Source organism: Pelophylax lessonae, assembly GCF_965119305.1.
Source record: "Pelophylax lessonae genome assembly, chromosome: 13".
Lineage (NCBI taxonomy): Eukaryota > Metazoa > Chordata > Amphibia > Anura > Ranidae > Pelophylax > Pelophylax lessonae.
The window spans coordinates 60,040,801-60,055,147 of record NC_138780.1 but is presented as its reverse complement, the minus strand read 5'-3'; the positions used below and the strand labels follow the sequence as shown (position 1 = coordinate 60,055,147).

The 14,347-nt window shown below is 53.1% G+C and overlaps 1 protein-coding gene across 1 annotated transcript in view; it reads left to right on the top strand.

Annotated features, from left to right (window-relative positions):
• The window catches only part of RTF1 (RTF1 homolog, Paf1/RNA polymerase II complex component), a 588,556-nt gene that overhangs the window by 208,152 nt on the left and 366,057 nt on the right, over nt 1–14,347 (top strand). Inside the window, exon 7 of the mRNA XM_082242851.1 lies at nt 9,350–9,488. Within this exon, the coding sequence (XP_082098977.1) occupies nt 9,350–9,488 (139 nt within the window). The remainder of the gene's footprint in view (nt 1–9,349; nt 9,489–14,347) is intronic.

Here is a 14,347-nt window from a genome sequence, read left to right as displayed (position 1 = left end):
GCTGGAAATGGTGGATCAAATCCATCAGGGAATCATGTATCTGTGTGATGCGGCCTTGAATGAGGCCCCCTTGGTGCGCCTCTAGCGTCTCGGTGCTTAACCTACGACTGATATGGCTGAAGAGCTGGTCGGCTGACCAGTCCTCGCGGAAAACGGTTGCTGATTTTCCCTATGCTGGCTCTTGCCTTTTTGGCGAGGCGTTGGATACCCTGGTGAAAGGCGTCACGGGGGGCAAGAGCACTATGCTGCCCCAGAACCCAAAGCACAAGTCCTTCCGGGCAAGCGGGGTTCTGCGCCTAGATCCAATCAGGGTTCCTTTCGTGCCTTTCGGAACCAATCCAAGGGCAAGCCCTTCAAGTCCCAGGGAGGACGGAAGAAGCCCTGGGCGGGTAAGCAGAAGTCAGGCAATGCCGCTTCGGCGAGCCAGTCCACCTCTGCCTGAAGGGACGCCCTCACCCGTTTCAGGGGTGGAGGGACGTTTGCGCGGTTTCCTCCAACCTTGGCTGCTCCGGATTTCGGACAGGTGGGTTCAGGAAATCATTCGGTCTGGATACAAGATCGAATTTCTTTCCCGGCCAGCGGACAGATTCTTCCCCTCGAATCTTGATTTGCCTCCGGGGCGTCTGCAGGACCTGCACTGTGTGGTTCAGGACCTCCTCCTCACCGGGACAGGTTTCGGGGCTTTTATTCCAATCTGTTCACTGTGCCCAGAAAGGAGGGCAAAGTGCGTCCTATTCTGGACCTGAAAGCGCTGAACCGCTTTGTGCGAGGTCGAAAATTCCATATGGAGTCTCTCCAATCGGTGGTGGCTTCCCTGAGCCCAGGAGAATTCCTGGCTTCGATAGACCTCAAGGATGCGTACCTGCATGTTCCCATCTTCGAGGGTCATCAGCGGTACCTTCGTTTGCCGTCGCGGTGGACCATTACCAGTTTGTGGCGTTACCTTTCGGTCTTGCTTCGGCTCCAAGGGTCTTTACCAAGGTATTGGCACCGGTTCTGGGCCTACTGAGGGCTCAGGGCATTGCGGTCTTAGGGTATCTGGAAGATCTCCTCATAAGATCAAGTGTCAGTCAGGACCTGGTGCGCGATCTGTCCACCACGGTCCAGACGCTTCAGGAGTTCGGATGGACCATCAACATTCAGAAATCATCGTTGTCCCCTTCGGTTCGTCTTCCCTACCTGGGAATGATTCTGGACTCTGCTCAGGCGAAGGTGTTCCTGCCGGAGGACAGGCTCCGAACGTTGCGGGACGAGATCAGGGTCCCTCAGGGACGTACCGGCCTCGTCTCTCAGGACCTGTATGCGGGTCCTGGGGTTAATGGTGTTGGCCTTCGAGGCGATACCCTTTGCTCAGTTTCACACGCGGGCTCTCCAAGCGGAGATCCTGGCCAAATGGGACGGACTGGCTCAGTCCCTGGATCTGCGTATCTCCTTGAGTCGTCAGACCAAATTGGCTCCTCTGTGGTGGCTCCAGTCCCCGTCGGTGACAGGGGGCAAGTCCTTCCGTCCGTTGGTTTGGACGGTGATCACCACGGATGCCAGCCTGTCAGGCTGGGGTGGGGTCCTGGGCACCCTGTCTGCCCAGGGCACTTGGTTGGAGGAGTCCTCTCTCCCCATAAACGTCCTGGAATTGCGAGCGATAAAGCTCTGCCTCCTCCAGTGGTCGGACAGTCTCCAGGGTCGTCCTGTCCGGGTAAAGACGGACAATGCTACCGCGGTGGCTTACATCAACCACCAAGGGGGCACCAGGAGTGCTCGGGCGGCCCGGGAGGTGACCGACATTCTGTCTTGGGCCGAGATTCATGTCCCAGCAATCTCAGCGGTTCACATTCCGGGTGTGGAAAATTGGCAGGCCGACTATCTGAGTCGCCAGACCCTGGACCAGGGGGAATGGTCCTTTACACCCGGAGATCTTCCAAATGCTGTGTGCGAGGTGGGGATCCCCGGACGTGGATCTGTTCACATCTCGGCTAAATCAAAAGGTGGAAAGGTTCGTGGCAAGAACGCGCGATCCGTTGGCGGACGCCTCGGATGCGTTAGTTTCCCCTTGGCATCAGTATCGTCTGATGTATGCCTTTCCTCCAATTCAGTTGCTGTCCAGGTTCCTGCGCAGGCTAGCCTCGGAACCACACCTGGTGATTCTGGTAGCGCCGGACTGGCCTCGCCGGTCCTGGTACGCTGACGTTGTTCACCTGGCAGTGGCGCCTCCGTGGCGACTGCCAATGCGGGAAGATCTTATGTCTCAAGGACCGATCTTCCATCCTGCTTTACAGTCGCTGGCTTTAACGGCCTGGCTGCTGAGACCCAGGTCCTGAGGGACAAGGGTCTATCCCCTGAGGTTATCCCTACTCTAATCAAGGCTAGGAAAACCTCCTCTGGTAAAATCTATTACCGTACCTGGAAGGCCTATTTCACCTGGTGCGAGTCCAGGGTTTTTCCCCTCGCTCGTACTCAGTGTCAAGAGTGTTGGCTTTCCTCCAGTCTGGAGTGGATCAGCGCTTGACGCTGGCCACGATAAAGGGCCAGGTGTCTGCTCTGGCTATCCTTTTCCAACGCCCTGTGGCGTCTAATTCCTTGATTCGCACTTTCATTCAAGGGGTGTGACATTTGGCTCCTCCCAGGAAGGAGCCTTTACCTCCGTGGGACTTGAACTTGGTTCTGTCCGTTTTACAGCGTGCTCCCTTTGAGAATATCGGGGAGATCTCTTTGCCTCTGTTGTCAAAGGTGGTCGCCTTTTTGGTGGCGATCACTTCGGCTCGCAGAGTGTTGGAGCTGGCGGTGTTGTCTTGTCGCTCCCCTTACTTGGTAATCCACAATGATAAGGTGCTGTTGCGAACACTCCCGTCCTTTCTTCCCAAGGTGGTCAGTGAATTCCACCTTAATGAGGAAATTGTCCTGCCTTCACTTTGCACGAAGCCTAAACTTCCGAAGGAGGTTGCTTTGCATTCTTTGGATGTTGTCCGGGCGATCAGGGTTTACCTGTCTACAGAATCCTTTCGTAAGACGGATTCCTTATTTGTTCTTCCTGAAGGATCTCGGAAGGGCATGGCTGCGTCCGCAGCAAAGATTGCCAAATGGATCAGACAGACCATTGAGCAGGCTTATGCTTTGAAGGAACGGTTTCCGCCCTTCCCTGTTAAGGCGCACTCTACTAGATCTGGGAGTACGTCCTGGGCTTGTTGGCATTGGGCCTCGTGGTCCAGGTGTGTAAGGCTGCGACTTGGTCGTCGGTTCACACCTTCTCCAAATTCTACAAGGTAAATGTTCTGGCATCGGCTGATGCTTCCTTTGGCCGCAAAGTTCTCAGTGCGGCTGTGCCATGAAGGACCCTTGTTTTTTTTATGGGTCCCTGGCTGATGGTATTTGCTTTCCTGGGCTGTTGCTCCTGTTGAGCATTGTTTTTTTCTGTTGCCCAGAAGGTTCTCTTACGGTGCATGTAAGATTCCTTTCTCTGATGTGGGTACTGCGTTGCCTTTTTCTACGGTTGCGTCTCCCACCCCTCATGTCTATACTGCTTTGGGACATCCCAACAGTGATGACTTAGAGGAGGCGGCGACTGTCGGAGGACGTGAGAGAACTGAATTTTTGTAAAATCTTACCTGTAAAATTACTTTCTCTGAGTCCTCCGACAGTCGCTGCCCCCGCCCCTCTATGGGGTTCTTGTTACTTACTGCTATGCTACCAAACTGAGTTGGGAGTGGTCACTGCAGGGGGGTATTGACCAGATGGGACAGCCCCCAGGGGTGTATACATGCAAATGCCTTTTGTTTTTAACTAAGTCTATATGCCTAGCTACTCCTGCGGAGCAGATGACAATACCCAACAGTGATGACTTAGAGGAGGCGGTGACTGTTGGAGGACTCAGAGAAAGTAATTTTACAGGTAAGATTTTACAAAAATTCTGTTGGAATCCCGCTGGACGGGCACTGGCCCGCGGGTTAAACGTCCTGCCGAGTCGCATACGACCAGTCGACGGCCGAGTCGCAGCGTTTCCTTTGGCCGACACCCCCCCCCCCCCCCACTGGGCGGTGAGGGGTTTTTGTCTGGAGTGGCGCCCGCTCTGTTCCGGTATGGTGAGTAAATGTTTCCCCCCTGCTCCTCATGGCTGACTCTGGGGTGGACCCGGGCCCCTCCCTGGGACGGTCGGACCCACACTAATCTGGGTTCCCCTGTGCACCCTCCCCCTGTGGTGTCCCTCTCCCCCCTCCCTTCTCCCCCTACAGGGTGTGTGTGTGTGTGTGTGTGTGTGTGTGTGTGTGTGTGTGTGGTGGCTAGCCGTTCATGCAAGCCGCTAAGGGGGCGGGGGGTGGGGGGGTCCCGAGTGCGGACGGCTGTTGTGCGGGGGGCTTCCTCCCTGGCTTCCCAGGGCCTGCCTGCCGATCGATCGCCTGTTAGTAGATGTGGGGACCCCCCTTCCCACCGCAGCGTGCAAGGCTGCCATTTGTTTGGAGTCCCTCATGTCGCTCATGGGGGCGGCTATCTTGGTACACCCAGCTCGTTTTGTTTGCAGAGCTGGGCAGCTGTGGGAGTTACTGAGGGCGTGTGAGGGGGCGGAGCCCCTCCCCAGACCCAGGAAGATCGCTCCACAGGACTTCCTTGTCATGTAGACAATGCTGAGAGCAGTCCTTTTGAACTCTGGTGCATCGTGTGGTGAGCCTTTTGGGGGTCTCTCTCTGCGGGGGTCTCGAGGCACGCTGTCTCAATGAGGGGCGCTGTAGCGCTGGGTGACATTTTAAAAGAAGAAAGTTTTTTTTATTTTTTTTTTTCAATTTTTGTCATACTTTGCTGACGGGTTCCCCTGGTGTTGCCATGGACCCTGCTGCACATGTGTCCCCACCTGATCCCCTCGAGGTGGCCGCAGCACCCTCCGATTCTCCGCTCACCATTGATGCGCTTTCGGCGGTCCTGGAGTAATTTGTGTCCCGGGTGGAGGTGGCCTGTCAGGGACTGGGGGCTAAAAAGCGACCACCCCCCCCCCCCCCCCCGCCTACCCCTGTCTTGTCTGATGCCTCAGATTCTGATCCTGAGCCAGTCGCTGCTGCGGGTTCCTCCTCTGGGGCTGCGGTCTCGCGCCCCGTCTCCCTTGATAGTGAAGATGACCTCTCTGCCTCCGCCATAGCGCAAGACAAGGCACTAGTGGACGCACTGATTGTGTCTGTCCGGGAGACCCTAAAACTGGAGGTTGCACCTGCGGATGCAGCTCATACAGAAGTTGCCTTTGGTACTCGCAAGCCCTCCAGGGTGGCGAAGGTTTTTCCCTTTCCCAAATGCTTTGACAATATCATTAAGAAGGAGTGGGTCTGTCCAAAACGACCCCCTGGGATGCCCAAACGGATTGCTAGGCGCTACCCATTTGAAGAGTCCCTCCTTAAAAAAAATGGACGGTGCCACCTTTGGATCCGCCGGTTTCCAGACTAAATAAGGCTACTGTTATCCCGTTGGAGGATTCCCCGTCCTTTTGGGATCCAGTTGATCGTAGGGCGGAATCTGTGTACCGTTCCATATTCTCCCTGGCAGGGTCGGCCTTGAGGCCAGTGTTTACCATTGCTCTGGTTTCACAGACGTTGACGGAATGGGCCAAGCTATTACGCCATGACCTGGAGGGGAGAAGTCTCCCCCCTGCCGGAGTTGCTGCAGCAAATGGTGCAGGGGCTACAGTTTGTTTGTGACTCCGCACTGGACGCTGCTCCATTGCTGGGGCGTGTGTCGATCTCGGCGGTGGTCCTCCGGCGCATGCTATGGTTGAAGTGCTGGTCAGCGGATCAGGCTTCCAAAAAAGCCTTGACTGATCTTCCTTTTCAGGGGGATCGCCTGTTTGGTGCTACCTTGGATGAGAGATTATCAAAGATCTCACTGGGGGCAAGAGCACCTTTCTACCACAGGCTAATAAGGATAAGGAACCTCGTCGCAGACAGGGACCTTCCTTTTCAGCTCACAAGAAGTTTTTTCGCTCTTCCGGGGCGGGCGACAAGGCAAAGCCCCCCCCGGGGGGTTTCAAGAGACCCTGGTCTGGTGAGCAAAAATACGGTCCTTCCAGACCTGAGGATAAGACCACTTCAGCCTGAAGGTGCGCCCCCACCCATATCAGGGGTGGGGGGGTGTCTTCGCCGGTTCCCTGATCCGTGGCTCTCCAGGATTCAAGACAAATGGGTTCACGAGGTCATACGGTCGGGATACAAGATCGAGTTTCGATCGCTCCCACCGGTGCGGTTCTTCCCTTCCAATATGCGACTGTCCCCGAATCGCCTGACGGCTCTGTTGGGGGCAGTGCAGGACTTGATGCAACAAGGAGTGGAGTCCATTCGCACAGTGGTGGCCTCCCTGCATCAGGGGGATTTTCTGGTGTCCATAGACATCAAGGATGCCTATCTTCATGTTCCCATTTACGCAGGACACCAGCGGTTTCTGCGCTTTGCTGTGGGAGAGGACCATTATCAGATTGTGGCATTACCCTTTGGTCTCGCTTCTGCTCCCCGGGTTTTCACAAAGTTTTTGGCCCCAGTTCTGGTGCTGTTGCGGCAGCGGGGCATATCGGTCCTGGGCTACCTGGACGACCTCCTCCTTGATACGGAGTCTCCGCAGGCTCAGTTTCATACGCGGACTCTCCAAAAGGAGATTCTTCTCAAATGGAACTGGAATCCCGATTCCCTGGACAATCAGATCCGGCTGAGCGAACGGACCAGGGAGTCTCTGGCTGCTCAGGGGCTCTGGTCCCTGGAAGAATCCAGGTGGCCGATTAAATGTGTTGGAACTGAGAGCGATCAGGTTTTGCCTGGTTCACTGGATCGAGCATCTTCGGGGCTACCCGGTTCGGATTCAGTCGGACAATGCCATGGCTTATGTCCATCACCAGGGGGGCACCAAGAGTGTTCTGGCGGCCGTAGAAGTGGCCGGCACTCTTCATTGGGCAGAACGGTTTGTTGCGGCTCTTTCCACAGTTCATTCTGGGCATGGAAAATTGGCAGGCGGACTTTCTCAGCCGTCAGACCTTTGATCAAGGGGAATTCTCTTCATCCAGAGGTGTTTCACCAGTTGTGCCTTCATTGGGGCACCCCGGATGTGGATCTGTTGGCATCTCGGCTCAACAGGAAGGTGCAGAGGTTTGTAGCCCGCTCCCGCGATCCTCGGGCGGACGCCGCAGACGCACTGGTTGCTCCGTGGGGGCAGTATCAGCTGCTGTATGCCTTTCCTCCTCTCAAGTTGCTGCCGAAACTTATTTGCAGGATAGAGGCGGAGGGAATTCCAGTCATCCTTGTGGCTTGTTCAGGCTGGTCACGGACGCTCCTTGGCGACTTCCTCTCAGGGAGGATCTGCTGTCTCAGGGACCGATCTTCCATCCTGCTTTATGATCGCTGGCTTTGCCGGCTTGGCTGTTTAGAGCCAGGTGCTGAAGGACAGGGGTTTGTCTGTTTCAATTATTCCTACTCTGATTAAAGCGAGGAAAGCGACTTCCAGAAAGATCTATCATCGCACATGGAAGTCTTGTATCGCGTAGTGTGAGTCCCTCGGGGTTCCTCCACGTTCTTACTCGGTGGCTCGGATATTGGCCTTCCTGCAACGGGGGGTTGAGCAGAGGCTGGCCTTGAGCACTATCAAGGGTCAGGTTTCACCATTGGTGATCTTCCAGAGGCCACTGGCTACTCATTCTTTGTTGCGGAACTTCATCCAGGGGGTGCGGCACCTGGCTCCTCCGGTGCGCGCCCTTGCCGCCCTGGGATCTTAATTTGGTGTTGTCGGTTCTCCATAAACCTCCCTTTGAAAATATTAGGGAGATTCCCTTGCTTATCTTATCCCAGAAGGTGGCCTTTTTGGTGGCTATCACTTCTGCACGCAGGGTGTCGGAACTGGCTGCGTTGTCCTGTCGTTCCCCCTATCTGGTTCATAGGGATAAGCTGGTTCTTCGTCCGTATCCATCCTTCCTTCCTAAGGTGGTTTCCGACTTTCACTTGAATGAGGATATTGTGTTACCTTCCCTGTGTCCTAAGCCCAATCATCCTCGGGAGTTTGCGTTACACTCCTTGGATGTGGTTCGGGTGATCAGGGTGTACTTGGCTACTACTGACTCTTTTCGTAAGGCTGATTCACTTTTTGTGATCACGGATGGCCCTAGAAAGGGGTTGCCCGCGTCTGCCGCGACTATCTCCAGATGGATCAGACAGACGGTGGTGCAGGCTTATTCTTTTAAAGGTCGGGTTCCTCCGTTCCCTGTTAAGGCGCACTCTACTCGGGCTCTTAGTGCTTCCTGGGCCTTCCGCCTTTACAAAATTTTATAAGGTTGATGTGCTGGCATCGGCGGATGCCTCTGTTGGCCGCAAGGTTTTGCAGGCCGCTGTTTGAGTGACCTTTGGTCTACCTCGGGGGTTTTGTTTTTTTTCAGGTGGGTCTCATCTGCTTGTTTCGATGAGTCCTTGGGTTGGCTCTGTTTTGGCCTTCTGGATTGGATTTTATTTCTGTTATCCCACCCCTCATTTATGGCTTTGCTTTGGGACGTCCCTACGGATATCAAGATATCAGTCCTGCGTCTGTCAATGAGTGACAGAGAAAACTGGATTTTTAACTTACCGTAAAATCCTTTTCTCTTAAGCTCATTGACAGACGCAGTACCCGCCCCTCTATTTTGAGTTGGGTTGGTATGAGTCTCTGACACTGCTTTGTTACATAACTGACATCCTGTGTCAGGGAGAGAGAGGATATACCCCCTGGGACTGCCCATGGGTGTGGCCAGAACTTTTTTCCTGCCTAGTGTCCTACTCCTGTAGGGGGCAGTATAACCCTACGGATATCAAGAGATCAGTCCTGCGTCTGTCAATGAGCTTAAGAGAAAAGGATTTTACGGTAAGTCAAAAATCCAGTTTTTATACAACTGCTACATTTTACACAATTTTATACATTTTTCACCAATTAAAAAGATGCATTATAACTATATTTATATTCATAAACATCAATTCCTTGGTGCGGGGAGTACACTTCTTTCTGAAAGAGGTACTTGTTTTTTTACAAATGCAGTGTGTTGGCACCAGATCGCATGGCACTATGAGATTTAGGTGGAGTTTTATTTTATTTTTTTTAAAGTACTGCATGCACTACTTTTTGTGCTTTCTCATGTAATTTGCAGCCCATTCAACAAACTCTCACTGCAGGGGAATGTACAGGAATCACACGGGCATAAGGCTTGCGTTCCTGTGCAATATGGGTGTTAACAGGCCATGAATGTGTTTGTTTGTAATGTATTTGTATACAAATGTTGTGGCTATGATTTGTAATGCACATTGATGACTTTCAGATCAATTGTAATGTGGAAATTATATTTAAATTTCTATTCTAAGCTATTCTTTAATTGCCTGTACAGCTGAACTAATAGCACGAAAGCAGCCATTAAAGACAAGTGAAGTATATTCTGATGACGAGGAGGAAGAGGAAGATGAGAAGTCTAGTGAGAAGAGTGATCATTCGTCCAGATCATCTTCCTCATCTGATGAAGAAGAGGAGTAAGTCATTTTTTCCATACTATTATTTATTAGTATTTCTCCTCTCACCTTCCAGGACGGCAACACATGAGATGAGATGCTCCACCCTACAGGAAACATGATCAGTTCACAGCTGTTAAAAGGCCCCACCCTTCCCCTTGTCCCTCAGTATTGATTTTGTTTCTCCTGCAGCAAAGCATTTTCTCTTGCGTCCTCTGACAGTCGCCGCCCACTCAGTCTTCACCAATGGGTATTGACCTCTTATCCACAGGAGCAAGCTAGGCATAAGACTTGGTAAAAACAAAGTAATTTACATAGACACACCTGTAGGGGGCTGTCCCACTGGTCCAATACCCCCCTGCTATCAGCCTTCCCAACTCAGTTTGTCTTCTGCCTAGTTAAGGAGTAAGATGGGCTATCCCTGTGCTGGGGCTACGGTCTCAGCCTTTCTTCTATTTTATTGCTTTATTTTCTGCAATGTGTTTTTCTTTGCTCTACTAGCTTTTTATTTGCTATGCGCTTAGTCGGTTCTCCGGAAGACTACAGCGTTTGCGGAGCTGGGAATCGCACTGGTCGTCCTGACTTGTCAGGACAGAAGGATCTTAGGGGACTCCCAGCCCGCCATCGAGCGTTTAGCAGGCTATGTGTGTGCCCTGGACTCGCAAACGACCTGCCCCTGTCCTCAGGGGCACAAGCCGGCGAGGTGGCTACCTCGCTGGGACGCCTCAACATGCAGTTCGGGCTGTGAGACGCGTCCTCTTTTTGGCTGCCGACCCCCCCCCCCCCCCCCCCGCCATCTGGGGTGGGGGTTTCCCGAGTTCTGGAGGCTCCCACGCCCTGGGAAGCGGTGAGTATTTCTCTGTGTGGGGCCTCTGGCTGGGGATTACATTCTGTGTGTCTGTCTCCCCTCATGTCTGTGTCCGTTGCTCTCATCCCTCCCGGTCCCTGCGGGGGCTTCTGAGCATGTTATGCTTTGTGGGGGTCTGTGGGGTCCCTATCCCTGTCCGCGCTGTTTGGTGTGTTTGGGGGTGTATAGTCATGGTGCGGGGGACCGCTTAGGTGCAAAAACCGCGGGACTGCCATTTTTTAGGGTGGGCAGCTGCTTGGCCTCACTGTGGGCACTTTTGCAGTTCCTCTCTGTAGTGTTTTTTGGCGCCTTCGGGCGCCATCTTGTGTGGGGCAGATGCTTTCCTTTTACACATGTTCGGCAGCCATTTTCCCGGAGCCTCCCATTCTTTTACATAGGCAACCATTTTTCCTTAGGCCAAATCCTGTTCACCTCTAGTGGTGTGACATCACTTCCTCTTTCTGCATGAAGATCGATCGTGGAGCAGTGTGGTAACACTCCTGGGAGTCTTTTTGTGCTGTTTGGGGGATATTTCTCTGCTTTCGGTGTCTTTCCTCTTTCGGTGGGATATTTTAACTTGCAGTACATTGCGGTGGGCGCCGCAATCGCGTCTTAAAGGGCCAGCGTCCTTATACTTATCATGGAGTCCCAGGACAGCAAATTTCCCCCAGCCTTGGTTAATGAATCAGGTTCTCCTGATTCTTCTTCTCTTGCTGCTGCACTTGTTACTTTAGCTTCCAAGGTGGACTTGATGTCAGAACGGGCTTCTAGAAAACGAATTAGGCATTCGTCTTCCTCCGATTCTGAATCTGATATGGTTGCATTGGACAGTGCCCCCCCTGATGGGTATCAGTCCTTTCCTTCTGATGGGGAGGTGGAAGAGGATGATGGGTATGATTTTTTTCCCCTGAATTGGCCAAAGAATGCGCTGCTGTGGCTGCGCTTATTGCTTCTATTAAGGAGACACTGAATTTAGAGGATGAGCCCAACCCGCCGGTTAAGCAGTCTTCCTTTGGGACTCGCAGGATCCAGAAGGCGGCACAGGTTTTTCCGTCCAGCTGAGTTTCATGAAACGGTGAACGAACAATGGCGTAATTCAAAACGCCCTTTTGTGGTACCAAAACGGTTTCGGTTCCGTTACCCTTTCGCGTCTCCTACGGATTCGCGCTGGATGGTGTCCCCTAAGGTGGATCACACGGTGTCTAGGTTGAACAAGGCCACTCTTATGCCCTCGGAGGATTCTCCGGTGTTTAGGGACTCTACAGATAGGCGGGTGGAATCTCTGGCTCGCCACGCTTATATGGTGGCGGGTTCTTTGCTAAAACCTGTCTTCGCAGCTGTTATGGTCTCTCAGGCTGTGGCTGATTGGGCCCGGGTGCTCAAACGCACTCTAGAGGCGGATTCCGCCCCTCCGGCTACTGTGGAGATGTTGGATCAGATGCGTCAGGCGGTTCTGTACCTGTGTTTGATTGTAAAGGGAGCGCTGATAAAATTAATGAATAAATAAGCTGCAACTAAATCCGATTACCCTTCAGGATAAATGTGTACAAATTAATAAATATAAAGTGCGCTAAATTTAAACCAGTGCATACAATAGGTGTAAAAACCACTAACTTTAAATAAATCAATGGGATCTTGAACGCAAACAGTCCATAAAAAGTTCATATTCATAAAGTCCTAAAGTGCAACAAATCACAGCGGTGCTTGTATGAAGGATCCCTTTTCAGCAAGTAAATTCAACAGCAAAAAGGTGCTTGTTTTGAAAGGTGCAGGTATTCCCCTTACCAGACGGGTGAAAATAAGGTGCAATGAAATCTCCAAACGAATATAAGTGCAGTGATAAAGATAGACCAGCTGTGCCCACCTCATGAACAATCAAGAGTATATACTCTTACCAGATCCGATTATGGCATGGATATAAATGACCACTGGATATCCTTTCACCAACAGGTTCTGTACCTGTGTGACGCGGCCTTCTATGAGGCTCCTCTAGTAGCACGACTGTCTGGTGTCCCGGTGCTGACCCGTCGCATGGTATGGTTAAAGAGCTGGTCGGCTGACCAGTCCTCCAGGAAGACGGTGTCTGACATTCCTTATGCGGGGACTCGTCTCTTTGGAGAATCCCTGGACAAATTGGTTAAAGGAGTCACTGGGGGCAAGAGCACTCTGCTGCCCCAGAACCCCAAGGGTAAAGTTTTCTGCGGTAAGTGGGGTCCTTCCTTTAAACCAAATCACGGGTCCTTTGGTGCCTTCAAGATGCAGGACAAGGGCAGACCCTTTAAGGGCCACAGTGGTCAGAAAAAGCCCTGGACGGGCAAGCCAAAGCCATGTCACGCTGGCTCGGCGGGTCCCGCCGCCTCTACCCGTAGGCACGCCCTCACCCGTTCCAGGGGTGGGGGGACGTCTGCACGGTTTTCTAGAACCATGGCTCTCCCGGATTCCGGACAGGTGGGTTCAGGAAATCATTCGATCGGGTTACAAGATGGAATTCCTTTTGCGTCCAGCGGACAGATTCTTTCCCTCAAATCTTCATTTGACCCCAGATCGGTTACGCGATCTTCATCGGGCGGTTCAGGATCTCCTTGCCCAGGGGGTGGTTGTCCCGTTGCCTCATCGGGACAGATTTCGGGGGTTTTACACAAATCTGTTCACTGTGCCAAGAAAGGAGGGCAAGGTACGTCCAATTCTGGACTTGAAAGCTCTCTGAAGCGCTTCGTGCGGGTTCAGAGGCTACGCATGGAATCCCTCCGTTTGGTGGTGGCCTCTTTTAGCCCGGCAGATTTCCTGGCTTCCATCGACCTCAAGGCTGCATAGTTACACATCCCCATATTCGAGGGTCATCAGAGGTACCTCCGATTTGCAATCGCGGAGGAGCACTATCAGTTTGTGGCGTTACCTTTTTGGTCTTGCTTCGGCTCCAAGGGTGTTTACCAAAGTGCTGGCCCCCTGTTCTGGCCCTGTTACGGGCACAGGGGATTGCGGTCTTGGGATATCTGGACAATCTCCTGTTAAGATCGAGTGCCAGCCCGAGTCTAATAGGCGATCTGTCAACTACCGTTCAGACGCTCCAGGAGTTCGGGTGGACCATCAACGTGCAGAAGTCGACTTTGTCTCCTTCTGTTCGTCTCCCTTACCTGGGAATGGTTCTGGACTCTGCCCAAGCGAGAGTTTTCCTGCCGGAAGACAAGCCCCGGACTCTGCAACACAAGGTCAGGTCCCTCAGGGACAACCCGTCCTCATCACTCCGGACCTGTATGCGGTCCCTGGGGTTGATGGTGTCGGCCTTCGAGGCGATACCATTTGCACAGTTCCACACGCGATCTCTTCAAGCGGAGATCCTCGCCAGGTGGGACAGACTTCCTCAATCCTTGGAAAGGAGGATATCTAGGAGTCGCCACGTCAGAGTAGATCTCCTCTGGTGGCTTCAGTCCCCCGATGGAGGGAAAATCCTTCCGCCCGTTGTGGCCAGTGATCACCACGGATGCCAGCCTGTCGGGCTGGGGTGGCGTGCTGGGAATTCTGTCTGACCAGGGCATTTGGTCAGAGGAGGAGTCCACCCTGGCGATAAACATCTTGGAACTGCGAGCGATCAGGCTGTGCTTGTTCTGTTGGTCAGCTCAACTTCGAGGTCGCCCTGTTCGGGTGCAGACGGACAACGCCGCTGCGGTGGCCTACATCAATCACCAAGGGTGGCCCTGGAGGTGACAGATTCTGGCTTGGGCCGAGACTCATGTCCCGGCCATTTCGGCAGTTCAAATTCCGGGTGCGGAGAACTGGCAGGCCGATTATCTGAGCCGCCAGACCCTGGACCAGGGGGAATGGTCCCTGCACCCGGAGGTGTTTCAGCTGCTGTGTGCGAGATGGGGAACCCCAGATGTGGATCTGTTCGCATCTCGGCTAAACAACAAGGTGGGAAGGTTTTTGGCAAGAACGCGCGACCCTCTTGCAAGCGCCTTGGGTGCGCTAGTGGTGCCTTGGCACCAGTATCGCCTGATTTATGCCTTCCCCCCCGATTCAGTTGTTGTCCAGGTTC